Raw genomic sequence first — 20292 nt, 5'->3', positions numbered from 1 at the left:
ACATGAGCGTATCCAGCCAGTCCCACTGGCCACCCAGCCTGTGTTCAGCCCTTATCATCAGTTGGGATCTCAGTACACATCTATGCTATCTAACAGGAAGCTGTTGTGTGGCTGCCACAGCTTGTTGACTAAACACCCGGGCTCATGTGAGGACTGGAGGAACTTATGAATCCATCACAATACAGCTGCCAGCTGTATATTTACAGGTGGTGCTTTACAGTACAGGACAGGTATAGTAAAATATTAACAAGGATGTAACCATGAAACTCCAATAACTGTTGCAGTGTAAAGTTACGAAACAGTGGGGCATTGAGAAGGAGGCCTGACACTGGCCTAGGAACAACCCTCAAGCCAGTTTCTTCTTACAGCTGTTGTGTCATTAGAAATTCCCCACAAGCACTATAAATGAGTGAACAGAACTGCATTCATACTACAGTCAGGGTGTACTTACTAGACTATATTTAGCATTATGTTATAAGTTCTGTTTTTTCATCTGACCCATGGGAGGGAGGATTTACCCATCTCGTTGACATTTATGAGTCAGTTGCATGCTAATGCCAAAGTAAACTGAAACCACAATAGGGGGGAAATCATCAGCTGCGCAACGTGGCATTGTACAGCTGACTTTATGCATGCTCCCAAATCAGAATTCCATTCAGCTCTCTGGATTCAAGGCATGTCCCTTTGGAAAGAGTGGTCTGTGAGAAAACATCTGGAAGTGAAGACAGCATAACTAATATAAATGAACTGTTTCTCTCTCTCTCTCTCTCTCTCTCACACACACACACACACACACACACACACACACACACACACACACACACACACACACACACACACACACACACATTGACAGTCAGGTCAGCATGCCATTCAGGTGTCTTACCTCTGTGGAGTCATCATAAGACACACGGATGGTATTGAGCTTCGGTCCAATACTGACAGTCTCTGTGAATGCAGCACCACAGTCTTTATAAGGTCCTTTATGGAGTTTGTAGGCAATGGTAACGTTTTTGATATAAGGCGACCCTGTCTTGATATTGACCTCAGTGAACAGCCCAGAGTACACAACAGCTGCAACCACTGTTACAATCAAACACAAGATGAGAAACACTATCAATGCTAAAATAATAGAGTCAGACATTTTCTACACTAACACTGCTGCCACTGATGCAACTCTAACTCTTCCCAGTGAAACGTTCTGTTCTGACAATGTCAAGCTCTATATGAAGTGTCAAGAAGAGCCTCCACGGGATGTACGAATTTTTGGAGTCTACAAACCGCGAACGTCATGAATAAAATATCCCCGAGATTTGAAAAGAAAATGTATATGAATTGCTTGTAATGTAAAAATAAACCGTACAACTGTTGTTTGCATTCATAAGATTTTCCGTGATAACTGAAGGTAGGACTAAAGATTTTTCTAACTAACCCAAGATAGACCAGAGTCTGTCGTTTCCAATGGAGCAAATTAATCATAGTCTAAAGAACAAGCAAGGAGGTGGGCAGAGCCAAGCATAAGCTACTGAGATCCTATTGGCGCGTTCTAGCATTTGTTTGCATATTTCCGTTAGGGAACTCAATTCGCCCTTGCACTCCTTCTAAACAACGCGATTTTTTGAAACTTTGGCAAAGGGTAGAGTCTAAGAAACGCAGTCCCCTCTGTTTGAAACAGAAAACAGTATGGAGATCAAATGTTTCATTGATGAGAAAATTAGCAGAATGTCGGCCAAAATCCATCTCGCTCCATCTTGTCCCACTGCCGGCCACTGGGCTTCCTCTCCATCACCATATTTGGTAGTGAGTGGAAACGCCAACAGGATGCTTCACATTTATACATCCGGTGAAATATCTGGCTCATTGTTATATCTATGGTAGGACGGTGGGCTTATATAGCCAAACACCGTTTATTTCCCTAAACACAGGAACATGGTTCCCGGATAAACCATCTTGCCTCATATGAAGGGGTGTCCCTTTTCGATGAAGCTCGACATTTTATCTTTAATCATAAAAGTAACTACATAACATTTGTGCATTATTGTATTAATTATTATTACACTATCAATCGCATTGTTGGCTATTCAAGGTGACATTTATTTTAAAGTAGCTAGAATATATTGGCACGAGACTGTACCACCACATTCTCTTACACTCTATGCGCAAGGGTACTCAACTCTTACCCTACGAGGTCCGGAGCCTGCTGGTTTATTGTTCTACCTGATAATTAATTGCACACACCTGGTGTTCCAGGTCTAATTCAGTCCCTGATTAGAGGGGAACAATGAAAAAATGCAGTGGAACTGGCTTGGAGGTCCAGAGTTGAGTTTGAGGGCTCTATGGTGTTGTACACGGCGTAGGTTCCCTGACCAAGAAGCTGCGTACATGGGGCGTGCTCGAGCGGATCACTTTTGTCATGTAGATCACAGCCTTTCAAAGTGTATTGCGTTATGGGGATAAACGTTTTCAGATTTCGGCCTACATGTCGACTACATAAACTTTACAAAACGAAACTGATCAAAGGTCATGACGTTTTCTCTACGGTCAACTGCAAGTTTCTGCAGTTGCTCTTCACCAACTTCATCCTGCAGCCATCGCCTGCATTGTTGGAGGCTTTTTTCAAACAATCATTAGGGTGTTTTTGTTTGACCTACAGGAACATAACCAAAGACATGACTGAAACCAGAACCAACTTTGCCTCAATGGTTATGTACAAATGAATGTGATATTTGAGGCTCTCTTTCTCAACAATTGATTGTTCAATGTACACATATATATATATATATATATATATATATATATATATATATATATATATATATATATATATATATATATATATATTTTTTTTTTTAGGGGGTAGATCAGTTTTAATATTGCTGATAGATTGTAACTTCCATCAATGTAATTGTCTGCATCACTTCCAATCCCCCATGTTTTTTTTTCTCGCAAATATATATATATATATATATATATATATATATATATATATATATATATATATACATTCATATACATATACAGTGGGGAGAACAAGTATTTGATACACTGCCGATTTTGCAGGTTTTCCTACTTACAAAGCATGTAGAGGTCTGTAATTTTTATCATAGGTACACTTCAACTGTGAGAGATGGCATCTAAAACAAAAATCCAGAAAATGACATTGTATGATTTTTAAGTAATTAATTTGCATTTTATTGCATGACATAAGTATTTGATCACCTACCAACCAGTAAGAATTCCAGCTCTCACAGACCTGTTAGTTTTTCTTTAAGAAGCCCTCCTGTTCTCCACTCATTACCTGTATTAACTGCACCTGTTTGAACTCGTTACCTGTATAAAAGACACCTGTCCACACACTCAATCAAACAGACTCCAACCTCTCCACAATGGCCAAGACCAGAGAGCTGTTTAAGGACATCAGGGATAAAATTGTAGACCTGCACAAGGCTGGGATAGGCTACAGGACAATAGGCAAGCAGCTTGGTGAGAAGGCAACAACTGTTGGCGCAATTATTAGAAAATGGAAGAAGTTCAAGATGACGGTCAATCACCCTCGGTCTGGGGCTCCATGCAAGATCTCACCTCGTGGGGCATCAATGATCATGAGGAAGGTGAGGGATCAGCCCAGAACTACATGGCAGGACCTGGTCAATGACCTGAAGAGAGCTGGGACCACAGTCTCAAAGAAAACCATTAGTAACACACTACGCCGTCATGGATTAAAATCCTACAGTGCACGCAAGGTCCCCCTGCTCAAGCCAGCGCATGTCCAGGCCCGTCTGAAGTTTGCCAATGACCATCTGGATGATCCAGAGGAGGAATGGGAGAAGGTCATGAGTTCTGATGAGACAAAAATAGAGCTTTTTGGTCTAAACTCCACTCGCCGTGTTTGGAGGAAGAAGAAGGATGAGTACAACCCCAAGAACACCATCCCAACTGTGAAGCATGGAGGTGGAAACATCATTCTTTGGGGATGCTTTTCTGCAAAGGGGACAGAATGACTGCACCGTATTGAGGGGAGGATGGATGGGGCCATGTATCGCGAGATCTTGGCAAACAACCTCCTTCCCTCAGTAAGAGCATTGAAGATGGGTCGTGGCTGGGTCTTCCAGCATGACAACGACCCGAAACACACAGCCAGGGCAACTAAGGAGTGGCTCCGTAAGAAGCATCTCAAGGTCCTGGAGTGGCCTAGCCAGTCTCCAGACCTGAACCCAATAGAACATCTTTGGAGGGAGCTGAAAGTTCGTAATGCCCAGCGACAGCCCCGAAACCTGAAGGATCTGGAGAAGGTCTGTATGGAGGAGTGGGCCAAAATCCCTGCTGCAGTGTGTGCAAACCTGGTCAAGACCTACAGGAAACGTATGACCTCTGTAATTGCAAACAAAGGTTTCTGTACCAAATATTAAGTTCTGCTTTTCTGATGTATCAAATACTTATGTCATGCAATAAAATGCAAATTAATTACTTAAAAATCATACAATGTGATTTTCTGGATTTTTGTTTTAGATTCCGTCTCTCAAAGTTGAAGTGTACCTATGATAAACATTACAGACCTCTACATGCTTTGTAAGTAGGAAAACCTGCAAAATCGTCAGTGTATCAAATACTTGTTCTCCCCGCTGTACATACATATATACACTGCTCAATAAAATAAAGGGAACACTAAAATAACACATCCTAGATCTGAATTAATGAAATAATCTTATTAAATACTTTTTTCTTTACATAGTTGAATGTGCTGACAACAAAATCACACAAATTATCAATGGAAATCAAATGTATCAACCGATGGAGGTCTGAATTTGGAGTCACCCTCAACATTAAAGTGGAAAACCACACTACAGGCTGATCCAACTTTGATGTAATGTCTTTAAAACAAGTCAAAATGAGGCTCAGTAGTGTGTGTGGTCTCCACGTGCCTGTATGACCTCCCTACAACGCCTGGGCATGCTCCTGATGAGGTGGCGGATGGTCTCCTGAGGGATCTCCTCCCAGACCTGGACTAAAGCATCCGCCAACTCCTGGACAGTCTGTGGTGCAACGTGGCGTTGGTGGATGGAGCGAGACATGATGTCCCAGATGTGCTCAATTGGATTCAGGTCTGGGGAACGGGCGGGCCAGTCCATAGCATCAATGCCTTCCTCTTGCAGGAACTGCTGACACACTCCAGCCACATGAGGTCTAGCATTGTCTTGCATTAGGAGGAACCCAGGGCCAACCGCACCAGCATATGGTCTCACAAGGGGTCTGAGGATCTCATCTCGGTACCTAATGGCAGTCAGGCTACCTCTGGCGAGCACATGGAGGGCTGTGCGGCCCCCCAAAGAAATGCCACCCCACACCATGACTGACCCACCGCCAAACCGGTCATGCTGGAGGATGTTGCAGGCAGTCTGTCACATGTGCTCAGTGTGAACCTGCTTTCATCTGTGAAGAGCACAGGGCGCCAGTGGCGAATTTGCCAATCTTGGTGTTCTCTGGCAAATGCCAAACGTCCTGCACGGTGTTGGGCTGTAAGCACAACCCCCACCTGTGGACGTCGGGCCCTCATACCACCCTCATGGAGTCTGTTTCTGACCGTTTGAGCAGACACATGCACATTTGTGGCCTGCTGGAGGTCATTTTGCAGGGCTCTGGCAGTTCTCCTCCTGCTCCTCCTTGCACAAAGGCGGAGGTAGCAGTCCTGCTGCTGGGTTGTTGCCCTCCTACGGCATCCTCCACGTCTTCTGATGTACTGGCCTGTCTCCTGGTTTCGCCTCCATGCTCTGGACACTACGCTGACAGACACAGCAAACCTTCTTGCCACAGCTCGCATTGATGTGCCATCCTGGATGAGCTGCACTACCTGAGCCACTTGTGTGGGTTGTAGACTCCGTCTCATGCTACCACTAGAGTGAAAGCACCACCAGCATTCAAAAGTGACCAAAACATCAGCCAGGAAGCATAGGAACTGAGAAGTGGTCTGTGGTCACCACCTGCAAAACCAGTCCTTTATTGAGGGTGTCTTGCTAATTGCTTATAATTTCCACCTGTTGTCTATTCCATTTGCACAACAGCATGTGACATTTATTGTCAATTAGTGTTGCTTCCTAAGTGGACAGTTTGATTTCACAGAAGTGTGATTGACTTGGAGTTACATTGTGTTGTTTAAGTGTTCCCTTTATTTTTTTGAGCAGTGTATATATATATATATATATATATATATATATATATATATATATATATATATCCTTTAAAAAATATATATTTCCCTTTATTACTTTCAAACCCTACCACCCCTTCCCTAATTGGAGTAAACTGGTGAACAACAATGCTTAGGCCTCTACTTCGAGTTTATACATACTATATAGATTTTATGGACACAGTCAATTTTACAATAATTATATTTTGTTTGTTTTTACTCCTGAACTTCCTCAACCTCTCCGATCATTTTCATGATGTCCATCCGGTTTGCTTCTATATTCCATATCTTTCTAACTGTGCTCTTTCACAAAAGCTCTCAACCTATAACCTATATACTTATTATGGACACAGTATGCTTTACATTAGTTATCTTGTTGTTATTAGTTGTTGTTAGTTGTTATTAGTCCCATCCTTATATTTTAAGTTTGTAAATGTGATATGGGGGTTGGAGACATGTTTATTTCGACTTAAAGAACAACTTTCATAAACAATGGCAGCACTGCCATGTTGCGCTTAGCCTTGCGGTTGGAAAACCACATCAGTAGCTAGGTCTCCATCCAATTGGCGACAGATTTTTATGCAAACATTCTAGAATCCGCATAAAGAAAATATGCGCATTTTCTCACCAGTGGTGTTTCCACCAAATGGACTTGTTGTGGATAAAAATCTGTGCATGATGACATAAGTGAAAACTACATTTTGTGTGCACTAAATTTTCATGTACCGAATAAAAATCTAAAGTTCAATATGTTTCCATCACATTTTAAACTATCGATAGTTTTGTCACAAAAACTGTTGAGTTAAATAGCAAATGTGCATACTCTGGTCTTGGCACACGCGCTGTAGCCAACAGCTCGTGTACGCTAGTCTACATGATGAGATTATTATGGATAAAAGCCAGAATATTTAAGCATCGATCATCATGTCACCAGAATAAGACCCTCGATATTTATTGTAATAGGGCATCAAGATCACTGTTCACTTTCACCACCCTGTGAAGTTCATCATACATTATTTCATCTGTAGCCTTTAAACTGCATGGTTTCCTGAGTCATAGTGGGAGGACCACACAACATATCACCATATTGTGTGACTAAGTTTACTTCAATATGATGGTTATTCTATTAATATTTGCGCATAAAAGAGTTTCCACCAAAATTTCTCATATAATACATTTTACAGACACAAAACGATTCTACCATGTTGAGCAAGAAAATGTTCTGTCGGCATTTATCAAATTCTACCTAAACTTTCCATCACAGATGTTGTGATTAAAAAATAAATATGCTATGACTTTATTCGCATTAAAACTGTGGATGGAAATGTGGTTAGTGTCCGACTTTCGCAGATGCACCTCCCCCAACTTCACTCCTCAACCTTTGTCTACAGTCGGTTGCTTTTGCCTTACCACTCAATGGAGTCCATTGCATTATCTACTACAGTTTCAGGTAATGAATCAAGCTTGTGAGACTGGGAACAAGACTAACTTGTATATATTTGAATGATACAGTACATCACATTATATAAGTTGCTCCATCATCTAGGGACCCAGTTCATAAACAAAGATAATGTTATAATGTTTGACAGTGACAAAAACTAGACATACAAGGCTCCCTCACATTTGCAAACACTGATTAATGTAACTGCCCAGTGTTTCCAGACTTCTATGAAATAGGCCTATGACCTATAATAGGTCGTTACTAATAAATATCACAATAAGGTGCAGATCGTTCGATTTACCTGCTGAGGGGCAAGGAGACCTGCAGCTCTGCTAAAACCATTGAATAACTGCATGCCGTTTTCAAGGGATTGTTAAATAAATTATAACTATTTGGCCTCAGACATTAGCGTTTGAAACAGTTCAGCACTCTAATGCTGTTTGCAGCGTTTTGAACCACAACACTTCCCCAGAAATCCACTAAATGTCAATTTTCTCAATGGCAGCAAGACACTAGGAATCGCCTCTTTGTTCTCCCTGACCTATTCCTATCTGAGTGGGCAAAGGGATATGGGTTATGCAAGGTTAGAGTTTGTTGACACCAAAAGGTCAAGAGCTCACAGAGTCGACAGTATTCCTCCACATTGTCCTAATCATCCGAGTCATCTGCGAATTTCATCATTGTTCCCCTCTTCCTTCCTGTTGCCATTCTTCCTCTCCTCAGTCACTCTCCTGGGCCTGAAAGAAACAGTAAAAATTGAGCTCTGTAATTTTGCCACAGCAGGGCATTAGACTGGAAAACATCTCCCTTTGCAAGCAGAGGAAGCTGGGGAAGTGGCCATGTGTGATAAACAAACTGAGCAGTGTTTTAGAAGGATGCTGTACTCTACGGCAAATCACCCCATTTATGTAGACTAGAGGGCTACTGTCTAACAACATGGCTCAGTGCTCCTGAACCTGCCTCACTGTTGTTTTCTGGATCTTGCCAGTAATGATTAGCTAGGAACAGAAACAGTACAACTTATCTTATCAGCCCAGTGTTCCACACACAGATGCCCATTTCCCTTATAGCTGCCTGTAAACCTCAATGTTCACTACATAAGGATCCTCTACAATCTAACTGTTCTTGGGATTACAATAGACAGAAAGCTTGAAGAAAATGAAAGGTTACAAAAAAAACAGAATTAGTATATTGTGTTTCAATCAAATATGTAACAAAGAGAGAAATTATTTTAGCAATTACATTTAACTCAATACAGTAGCTTTATACGTTTATGGCTTGTACCTCATCCTCTGACTGCTCCTGAGGCAGCTGGGAGCCTTCCTCCTCCTCCTCTTCATCACTCTCCTTTGAGGGCTGAGAGAGGATCTCCTCACCCTGCAAGACAAAGGCATCTATTTGATTTGATTTATTAGGATTCCCATTAGCCGACGCCAATGGTGACAGCTAGTGGGGTCCGACACATAACAAAAAAGACATTACAGACAAAATACTTTTAAATGTACATACATTTAAAAACATTACCATGTAGTATGTGTGTGTGTGTGTGCATCTATCATTTACACATACAATACCAGTCAAAAGTTTGGACACACCTATTCATTCAAGGGTTTTTCTTTATTTATACAATTTCTACCTTGTAGAATAATAGTGAAGACATCAAAACTATGAAATAACACATATGGAATCATGTAGTAACCAAACAATTGTTTTAAAAAAATTATTCAATGTAGCCACCCTTTCCCTTGATGACAGCTTTGCACACTCTTGGCATTCTCTCAACCAGCTTCACCTGGAATGCTTTTCCAACAGTCTTGAAGGAGTTCCCACATATGCTTAGCACTTGTTGGCTGCTTTTCCTTCACTCTGAGATCCAACTCATCCCAAACCATCTCAATTGGTTAGAGGTCGGGTGATTGTAGAGGCCAGGTCATCTGATGCAGCACTCCATCACTCTCCTTCTTGGTCAAATAGCCCTTACACAGCCTGGAGGTGTGTTGGGTCATTGTCCTGTTGAAAAACAAATGATAGTCCCACTAAGCCCAAACCAGATGGGATGGCGTATCGCTGCAGAATGCTGTGGTAGCCATGCTGGTTAAGTGTGCCTTGAATTCTAAATAAATCACAAACAGTGTCACCAGCAAAGCATCCCCACACCATCACACCTCCTCCTCCATGCTTCACGGTGGGAACTACACATGCGGAGATCATCCGTTCACCTACACTGCGTCTCAAAGACACGGCGGTGGAACCAAAACTCTCCAATTTGGACTCCAGACCAAAGGACAGATTTCCACCGGTCTAATGTCCGTTGCTCGTGTTTCTTGGCCCAAGCAAGTCTCTTCTTCTTACTGGTGTCCTTTAGTAGTGGTTTCTTTGCAGAAATTCGACCATGAAGGCCTGATTCACGCAGTCTCCTCTGAACAGTTGATGTTGAGATGTGTCTGTTACTTGAAATCTGTGAAGCATCTATTTGGGCTGCAATATCTGAGGCTGGTAACTCTAATGAACTTATCCTCTGCAGCAGAGGTAACGCTGGGTCTTCCATTCCTGTGGCGGTCCTCAGGAGAGCCAGTTTCATCATAGCGCTTGATGGTTTTTGCGACTGCACTTGAAGAAACGTTCAAAGTTCTTGACATTTTCCAGATTGACTGACCTTCATGTCTTAAAGTAATGATGAACTGTCGTTTCTCTTTGCTTATTTGAGCCGTTCTTGCCATAATATGGACTTGGTCTTTTACCAAATAGGGCTTTCTTCTGTATACCCCCCCCTACCTTGTCACAACACAACTGATTGGCTCAAACGCATTAAGGAGGAAAGAAATTCCACAAATTAACTTTTAAGAAGGCACACCTGTTAATTGAAATGCATTCCAGGTGACTACCTCGCTTAAAGAAAAAAAGAAGCAAACACGTTTGGTGTTCGCCAAAAGCCATGTGCGAGACTCCCCAAACATATGGAAGAAGGTACTCTGGTCAGATGAGACTAAAATTGAGCTTTTTGGCCATCAAGGAAAACGCTATGTCTGGCGGAAACCCAACACCTCTCATCACACGAGAACACCATCCTCACAGTGAAGCATGGTGGTGGCAGCATCTGGTCAGAATTTAAGGAATGATGGTTGGCGCTAAATACAGGGAAATTCTTGAGGGAAACCTGTTTCAGTCTTCCAGAGATTTGAGACTGGGACGGAGGTTCACCTTCCAGCAGGACAATGACCCTAAGCATACTGCTAAAGCAACACTTGAGTGGTTTAAGGGGAAACATTTAAATGTCTTGGAATGGCCTTGTCAAAGCCCAGACCTCAATCCAATTGAGAATCTGTGGTATGACTTAAAGATTGCTGTACACCAGCGGAACCCATCCAACTTGAAGGAGCTGGAGCGGTTTTTCCTTGAAGAATGGGCAAAAATCCCAGTGGCTAGAGACTTGCAAGAGACTTGCAGCTGTAATTGCTGCAAAAGGTAGCTCTACAAAGTATTGACTTTGGGGGGGTGAATAGTTATGCACGCTCAACATTTTTTTGTCTTATTTCTTGTTTGTTTCACAATAAAAAATATTTTACACCTTCAAAGTAGTAGGCATGTTGTGTAAATCAAATGATACAAACCCCCAAAAAATCAATTTTAATTCCAGGTTGTAAGGCAACAAAATAGGAAAAATGCCAAGGGGGGATGAATACTTTCACAAGCCACTGTACACACTGAGCCCATAGGGAAATCACCCACATGGTGAGACCACACACAGACACACACACACACACACACACACACACACACACACACACACACACACACACACACCCTCTCGGTGCGGTAGTCAGTGACCCATCCAGTACCTTGAGGTCTCTGTTGTTGAGGTTGCCCAGCCAGAAGGCCTCCTGACAGTGGTTGAGGATGAGCATGGCCTTCACTGTGTACACAAACTGCTCCAGGCTCTTCTTCAGGGCTGGCACATGGTTGGTCAGAATGGTGTCCTGGTAGATCTTGGCAAGAACACCACAGGTCACCACAACACCACACACAAATAGTATGACAAAACATACCTTTTCATATCACACACGTCCCCATAATCAACGTCATTGATAGTCACTGAGTCTACAAAAACATTAGAAACACCTTCCTAATATTGAGTTGCACACCCTTTTGCCCTCAGAACAGCCTCAATTCGTCAGGGCATGGACTCTACAAGGTGTCGAAAGCATTCCACAGGGATGCTGGCCCCTGTTGACTCCACAGTTGTGTCAAGTTGGCTGGATGTCCTTTGGGTGGTGGACCATTCTTGATACACAAGGGAAAATGTTGAGCGTGAAAAACCCAGCAGTGTTGCAGTTCTTGACACACTCAAACCGTTGCGCATGGCACCTACTACCATACCCCGTTCAAAGGCACTTAAATCTTTTGTCTTGGCCATTCACCCTCTGAATGGCACACATACACAATCCATGTCTCAATTGTATCAAGGCTTAAAAATCCTTCTTTAGCCTGTCTCTTCCCCTTCATCTACACTGATTGAAGTGGATTTAACAAGTGACATCAATAAGGGATCATAGCTTTCACCTGGATTCACCTGGTCAGTCTATGTCATGGAAAGAGCAGGTGTTCCTAATGTTTTGTACACTCAGTGTAGATGGCATATCAGAGGGATGTAATTTTGTCTTCATATGTTGGCTAGCATCATTCTCAAATATTTCATCCACACAGAAGGTTTCTGTGGAGAGGACAGGAGTAGTGTTGGAGGCTGGGTTGTACCTTGGAGTGTCCACACATGTGGTGGAGCTGCCTGGTGCTGAGCTGGAAGGTCTTCAGCAGGCTCTGGACATCCTCCTGAGTCAGCGCGGACACACACAAACACACACAGTCTCACACACACACCAATTACACTGAACCACTGAACAACTGACTATTTTAAAGTTGTAGATTTTGTGTTGATGGATTTTTTGTGTATTATGTATTTATGATTATTGTAAATTGTGTCAAATAATTCAGCATTAGCTGCTATTGACACCATGTAATGTCGCCTTATTGAATTTGAAATAAACTATTCTCTCTAGTATTTTCCCTTCAGTCTTTTGGCTTGTACCTTGTGCTTTTTAAAACTGAAATCCAACAATGGCATCCCCAGCTTCAGGAAAGACTCCAAGAAAAGACGGCCATACTAGCAACAACAACAACAACAACAACAACAACAACAACCTAAAAAGACAGGTAATATTATAGTTATGGAATGTGTCTGACACTGTGACAGGCAGAGCCAGTGCCAATGTACTGAGACTCACCTTCAGGCACACATTGAACACTGGTCTGTTGTCAAACACCTGGCGAGGAGAAGATGGAGGAGACACATTCGAATACACACACTACTTCTAGCTTCTCAACACCCAAACCCAGCCAGCAGAGAACCCATCCACATGCACACACACCCCTGCACACACGTACACACACAACAAACACACATACAAACACACACCACTGCACACACGCGGCATGGAGCCAGCAGAGCATGACAGATGGCTTAATCTCCCTCCATCCAGAGTGTGTGTTGGAGAGGCAGAACACCCAGGGGAATACATGTTTACACGCTTCTCGTTTAGCGTGGGCACAGTAATTTAAATGCTATTTCCAGCCATACATCTTCCATAGTGAACTGAACAATCATAACACATTCTAGACACATCATGTGTTTGAATAAGGGTTAACCCATTCATGACTAGCTCCTAGCGCAAACAGACTCAGTACCTTGACCAGGTTGACCAGGATGTGGAAGTCTCTGACAGCCAGGTTCCATGTCAGCAGCTTCTCACTCTTCACCTGGACACAGAAAAGGGTAAATGTCCAATTATAGATCACACACAGTACACACTAATGCTTGCTGAATGTATGCAGTCACACACAAGCGTATCATAGTCACTGCACAATATCTACTAGCGCCCACAAACCAGCTAGCTTGCATCTGCTCCACTGGCAGTTCCTCTGTGCCTGTCTGTGTATGTGTGTCCAGTTGTGCCTGCCAGGGGGAATCTTCCTCACAGCCTTCTCCAGCTCTCCCATCATCCCCATAGAGAACACCAGGAACGTCAGCCTAGTGAGAGAGAGGGGGAAAGATTGGCAGGTGGTCAATGTAACCACCCATATGGGCGTATAGAGGTCAGGAGAGATAGTGATAGTTGTACACATATGTACCAGGACCTACCTGTTGAGAGTGGGCCAAGTTCTAGAGCTGGCGTCTTTGGCTGCTGTGTTGAGGAGCTCAGGGATGCCCTCTCCAGCTATCTCCTCCACTGCCTTCAGAACATCATCAGTGTGCTCTAGGTAAATACTACAGAGAGGGGGAGTGTAGAGGAGAGAAGGGAACAAAAACACCATGAACACTCAGAATAGTATTATTCACCTTACAGCCAGTGGGAGCATGGCAACCATAATAGCAGGAGAAGAGCTGCAATAAATGAGGTTACAAGAAGGTTGGGACTCCCCTATAGAGTAAATTCTACTTTCCAGTGTCTGTAGTATACTAAGACCCAACGGCCACCTTAATTCATTAACTGCTCTACATCATCAGTGAATCCTTGCGAGACACACCCCTAAGGAGAGTTTGGAGAATCTCATTGTGTTTGGGTCCTTTCTCTCCGTCTCCGCTGACAGTCACCCACTCCTGGCACAATAACTAATTGGACTAGGGTTGCTAGAGGGAGAGACCGTTATCTACTGAACAGATCCTCATTTAAAATAAAGGCAACTTTTCAGAATATCAATAAATCTTCGGAATTGACAGGATTGAAATTGAATTAATCCTGATACAGTCCATTTGACTGTTGCATCAATCCTATAGAGACTGATTTAGCGTGTGTGTGTCTCACCGGTCTGCTCCCTGTATGTAGCCTGGTGCCCTTCTCTCTCGCAGCTGGGAGAGACACAGAGCTAAGCTGAGGCTGGGCACCATACTGCGGAAGTTCAGCAGGTACTCAAAGCTGTGTCTGAAGACCAGAGAGATAGGGAAGAACAGCTTTACCATACTTGTCACACACACACACACACACACACACAAACACTGGCTATTATCTGATAGGGAATGTTTCACCACTCACTTGATGAGCTGGTCCAGGGTCAGTTCAAGCCCTCCCTCTTTCAGCTGGTCAGCCAGCACTCCCAGAGCTCTCTTCAGCAGGCCACGGTGCTCTGGCTGGGAAAAACCAGACCTGACACACAACGAGACAAGAGTCATTCACCACAGCTACTGATACAACTGACAGGACTGTAGGCTACACCGCCAGATCCATAGAGATGGGAAAACCTGTTCCTGGCTATTGTTGCAGCCCACTAACACACCTGATTCCCATTTGTTGAATCAGGTGTGTTAGAGCTGGGCTGGAACAAAACAAGCCAACACCAACCTCTACAGGACCACAATTGCAAAACCCTGAGTAATTGTAATTTCCTGGAAGGTGAGGCACTGTGATGATATGGTCCTGAAAGGCAGGAGTGTGCAGGTGGTGTGTTGAGCTGTGACTGACCAGCTGAAGGAGGTGTGTAGGACCTGTAGGACAAGCTGGTAGGCTGAGGACAGCAGCTGGTGCTCCTTCACATCCAGACCTGGGGCGTCCACCACCCCCTGGTTTTTAGACAGCAGAGTCTGCACACAGCAGGAAAGACAGTCACAAAGGGGGACACTACAACAATGAGCTAAATGTGTGCCGAGCACCAAAAAAACATGAAGCTGTGTGTGTGTCTTGTGTGTGTATCTGGAAGTGATTGTGGCAGTTCTCCAGGTGGGTGCAGAAGGTGGGCAGCAGCTGGACACAGCAGGCGGCGATGTCCTTAGGGCTCTTCGGCTACAGGTGGGAGAAACCCACAAACTTGTCTGTCTTTCCCTGCAGCCAGGAGACAATATGGAGGATGAAAGAGAAACTGATGTGTGTGTGTATGTGCGTGCGTGTCCTACCTTGAAGAATGGGGCTCTCTTGGCAGGGGCAGCAGTCAGACTGAATTCCAGTTTGTGCCACATATCCTCCAGCAAGAAGATTAACTCTGCTGGGCCCAGCTGCACCTCCTCACGCACCTACACAGGTCCACAGCATCTCTTTACAGCACACAGACACATTGGAGGGATTCTAGCTAGTGTCCCTTTATTTTAGTGTGTATGAGACATATACAGGGAACAAGGTTACAGACAATTTGGCGTAAACTGGGTCAATTCAGAGAATGTGATAATTGCCTAACACTTTTATTATGATTTTTCAATTCAGTAATTTAATTTCCATCCATCTCATAATTGGCGGAGTTCAAATGGAATAAGAGCCCAACCCTGAGGGAGTATTGTGTGTGTGATGTGTCCAGGCTCTGGGATGGGTGGTGTTCTACCTTGCTGTGGAGCTCACTGTCCAGCAGAGAGCGGGAGAGCAGGCTACACTGCAGCACACTGAGCACCTCCATGTCCAGCTCCCTGAAGAAGGGCCGGTAGGACACTAGACTGACCCCCTGAACCTTCTCATTGTCTGGATGGTCCTGCAGGGGTAGAGGGAACACAAGAAAATATCATTTTAATTCCACCCCTGGAAAAGAGAGTATTGTATGTAAAAGTCACATCCTGTGACAAAGGTGAGAGGTCAGAGGTGTGTGTAGGTGTGTGTGTGTGTGTTAACCTGCTGGGTCTCCTCTGCCTCCGTGCCCTCCTCCAGCTGAGAGCTGTCTGCTGATGAGTTCTTAGCAGGGGCTTCTCTCTTCTTACCAGTACCCTCTGCAAGAAAACCACCACAATAAGTGTTGAATCTCATCTCCGGAAAAAGTATACATGTCTTGCTATAGACCATAAATCCCTTGTCTAAGACATCCCATTATCCCTTGTCTAAGACAGAGCTGTACTTACCTCTCTAAACCAGTTGATGGTGTGGAAGAGCAAGCCACAGAGGAACTCTCTATCAGTCTTGGACAGGCTCTCTGACTTCTCCACCACATCCATGTCAGTCAGGATCAGAGGGCAGCCTGCAAACACATGCACACACGCGCACAACCTCCCATTAGAACGGCAAGAACCAGAGCATGTCTACACCATTCCCAGCACAGCAGGCTGAGTTGAAACATGCATGTGTCTGCTGCAGTGTTAGTAGCCATACATGAGCTACCTGAAGTGTTTTCATTTTCAAAAAGTACTTGTACTTGTGCGTAGAGCTGGGACAATAAAACAAAAATTATCGACACCGACCGTACCAACCATTTATCAAGGACATTTACAGTGCCTTCAGAAAGTATTCATACCCCTTGAATTTTCCACATTTTGTGCCTGAATTTAAAATGGATCAAATTTAGATTTTTTTGTCACTGGCCTACACACAATGTTTACAAATTAATAAAAATGATAAGCTGAAATGTCTTGAGTCAATAAGTGTGTTCAATAAATGTGCTTAACAAGTCACATAAGTTCCATGGACTCATTCTGTGTGCAATAAAAGTGTTTAACATGATTTATTTATGAATACCTCATCTCTGTACCCCACACATACAATTATCTGTAAGATCCCCCAGTCAAGCAGTGAATTTAAAACAGATTCAACCACAAAGACAAAGAAGGGCACCTATTGGTAGATGGGTAAAAAAAACAAAAAGCTGAAATTGAATATCCCTTTGAGTATGTTGAAGTTATTAATTACACTTTGGTGGTGTATCAATACACCCAGTCACTACAAAGATACAGGCATCCTTCTTAACTCAGTTGCCAGAGAGGAAGGAAACAGCACAGGGATTTCACCATGAGGCTAATGGTGACTTTAAAGCAGTTAGGGTTTAATGGCTGTGATAGGAGAAAACTGAGGATGGATCAACAACATTGTAGTTACTCCACAATACTAAACTAATTGACAGAATGAAAAGAAGAAAGCCTGTACAGAATACAAATATTCCAAAACATGCATCCTGTTTGCAACCAGGCACTAAAGTAATACTGCAAAAGATGTGGCAAAGCAATTAACTTTTTGTCCTGAATACAGTGTTATGTTTGGAGCAAATCCAATACAACACATTACTACGGAGTACCACTCTCCATACTTTCAAGCATAGTGGTGGCTGCATCATGTTATGGGTATGCTTGTAATCGTTAAGGACTGGGGAGCTTTTCAGGATAAAAAGAAACGGAATGGAGCTAAGCACAGGCAAAATCCTAGAGGAAAAGCTGGTTCAGTCTGCTTTCCATCAGACTGGGTGAATGGGCAAGACAAATTCACCTTTCAGCAGGACAATAACTTAAAACACAAGGTCGAATCTTTTATTTTTTTATTTTTTTTATTTCACCTTTATTTAACCAGGTAAGCCAGTTGAGAACAGGTTCTCATTTACAACTGCGACCTGGCCAAGATAAAGCAAAGTAGTGCAATAAAAACAACACAGAGTTACATATGGGGTAAAAAAACATAGTCAGAAATACAACAGAAAATATATATACAGTGTGTGCAAATGTAGCAAGTTATGGAGGTAAGGCAATAAATAGGCTATAGTGCAGAATAATTACAATAGTATTAACACTGGAATGCTAGATGTGCAAGAGATGATGTGCAAATAGAGATACTGGGGTGCAAAAGAGCAAAATAAATAACAATATAGGGATGAGGTAGTTGGGTGGGCTAATTTCAGATGGGCTGTGTACAGGTGCAGTGATCGGTAAGGTGCTCTGACAACTGATGCTTAAAGTTATTGAGGGAGATAAGAGTCTCCAGCTTCAGAGATTTTTGCAATTCGTTCCAGTCATTGGCAGCAGAGAACTGGAAGGAATGGCGGCCAAAGGAGGTGTTGGCTTTGGGAATGACCAGTGAGATATACCTGCTGGAGCGCAGACTACGGGTGGGTGCTGCTATGGTGACCAATGAGCTAAGATAAGGCGGGGATTTGCCTAGCAGTGATTTATAGATGGCCTGGAGCCAGTGGGTTTGACGACGAACATGTAGTGAGGACCAGCCAACAAGAGCGTACAGGTCACAGTGGTGGGTAGTGTATGGGGCTTTGGAGACAAAACGGATGGCACTGTGATAGACTACATCCAATTTGCTGAGTAGAGTGTTGGAGGCTATTTTGTAAATGACATCGCCGAAGTCAAGGATCGGTAGGATAGTCAGTTTTACGAGGGCATGTTTGGCAGCATGAGTGAAGGAGGCTTTGTTGCGAAATAGGAAGCCGATTCTAGATTTAACTATGGATTGGAGATTCTTTATGTGAGTCTGGAAGTTGAGTTTACAGTCTAACCAGACACCTAGATATTTGTAGTTGTCCACATACTCTAGGTCAGACCCGTCAAGAGTGGTGATTCTAGTCGGGTGGGCGGGTGCTAGCAGCGTTCGATTGAAAAGCATGCATTTAGTTTTACTAGTGTTTAAGAGCAGTTGAAGGCTACTGAAGGATTGTTGTATGGCATTGAAGCTCGTTTGGAGGTTTGTTAACACAGTGTCCAATGAAGGGCCAGATGTATACAAAATGGTGTCGTCTGCGTAGAGGTGGATCTGAGAGTCACCAGCAGCAAGAGCGACATCATTGATATACACGGAGAAAAGTGTCGGCCCAAGAATTGAACCCTGTGGCACCCCCATAGAGACTGCCATAGGTCCAGACAACAGGCCCTCCGATTTGACACACTGAACTCTATCTGAGAAGTAGTTGGTGAACCAGGCGAGGCAGTCATTTGAGAAACCAAGGCTATTTAGTCTGCCAATAAAAATGCGGTGGTTGACAGAGTCGAAAGCCTTGGCCAGGTCGATGAAGACGGCTGCACAGTACTGTCTATTATCAATCGTGGTTATAATATCGTTTAGGACCTTGAGCGTGGCTGAAGTGCACCCGTGACCAGCTCGGAAACCGGATTGCATAGCGGAGAAGGTACGGTGGTATTCGAAATGGTCGATGATCTGTTTGTTAACTTGGCTTTCGAATACTTTCGAAAGGCAGGGCAGGATGGATATAGGTCTGTAGCAGTTTGGATCTAGAGTGTCACCCCCTTTGAAGAGGGGGATGACCGCGGCAGCTTTCCAATCTCTGGGGATCTCAGACGTTATGAAAGAGAGGTTGAACAGACTAGTAATAGGGGTTGCGACAATTTCGGCGGCTAGTTTTAGAAAGAAAGGGTCCAGATTGTCTAGCCCAGCTGATTTGTAGGGGTCCAGATTTTGCAGCGCTTTCAAAACATCAGCTGTCTGAATTTGTGTGAAGGAGAAGCGGGGGGGGCATGGGCAAGTTGCAGCAGAGGGTGCAGAGTTGGTGGCCGGGTTAGTGGTAGCCAGATGGAAAGCATGGCCAGCTGTAGCAAAATGCTTGTTGAAATTCTCGATTATTGTAGATTTATCGGTGGTGATAGTGTTTCCTTGCCTCAGTGCAGTGGGCAGCTGGGAGGAAGTGCTCTTATTCTCCATGGACTTTACAGTGTCCCAAAACTTTTTGGAGTTAGTGCTACAGGATGCAAATTTCTGTTTGAAAAAGTTAGCCTTTGCTTTCCTGACTGCTTGTGTATATTGGTTCCTAACTACCCTGAAAAGTTGCATATCGCGGGGGCTATTTGATGCTAATGCTGTACGCCACAGGATGTTTTTGTGCTGGTCAAGGGCAGTCAAGTCTGAGGAGAACCAGGGGCTATATCGGTTCTTAGTTCTGTATTTTTTGAATGGGGCATGTTTATTTAAGATTGAGAGGAAATTAC

At 43.6% G+C, this 20292-nt stretch overlaps 1 protein-coding gene and 1 pseudogene across 2 annotated transcripts in view; both read right to left on the bottom strand.

The window, feature by feature from the left end:
* Nucleotides 1-1442, bottom strand: part of LOC311134342 (testis-expressed protein 264 homolog) — a 115290-nt gene extending 113848 nt beyond the window's left edge. Inside the window, exon 1 of the mRNA XM_084167990.1 lies at nt 887-1442. Within this exon, the coding sequence (XP_084024116.1) occupies nt 887-1144 (258 nt within the window). The 5' untranslated portion in view covers nt 1145-1442. The remainder of the gene's footprint in view (nt 1-886) is intronic.
* A 5772-nt stretch (nt 1443-7214) lies between these two features.
* The window catches only part of LOC311134017 (Fanconi anemia group D2 protein-like), a 35509-nt pseudogene continuing 22431 nt past the window's right edge, over nt 7215-20292 (bottom strand). The window contains exons 6-22 of the transcript XR_014615386.1: nt 16489-16604; nt 16265-16357; nt 15984-16127; nt 15565-15681; nt 15365-15454; nt 15137-15255; nt 14711-14821; nt 14483-14599; nt 13819-13944; nt 13551-13707; nt 13365-13436; nt 12905-12943; nt 12709-12783; nt 12378-12452; nt 11465-11611; nt 8910-9002; nt 7215-8362 (exon numbers count right to left, since the gene is read on the bottom strand). The product of XR_014615386.1 is annotated as a Fanconi anemia group D2 protein-like (transcript). The remainder of the gene's footprint in view (nt 8363-8909; nt 9003-11464; nt 11612-12377; nt 12453-12708; nt 12784-12904; nt 12944-13364; nt 13437-13550; nt 13708-13818; nt 13945-14482; nt 14600-14710; nt 14822-15136; nt 15256-15364; nt 15455-15564; nt 15682-15983; nt 16128-16264; nt 16358-16488; nt 16605-20292) is intronic.

This window comes from Coregonus lavaretus, assembly GCF_964263955.1.
Source record: "Coregonus lavaretus genome assembly, chromosome: 8".
NCBI classification, from domain to species: domain Eukaryota; kingdom Metazoa; phylum Chordata; class Actinopteri; order Salmoniformes; family Salmonidae; genus Coregonus; species Coregonus lavaretus.
This window is presented reverse-complemented; position numbering and strand designations above follow the sequence as displayed.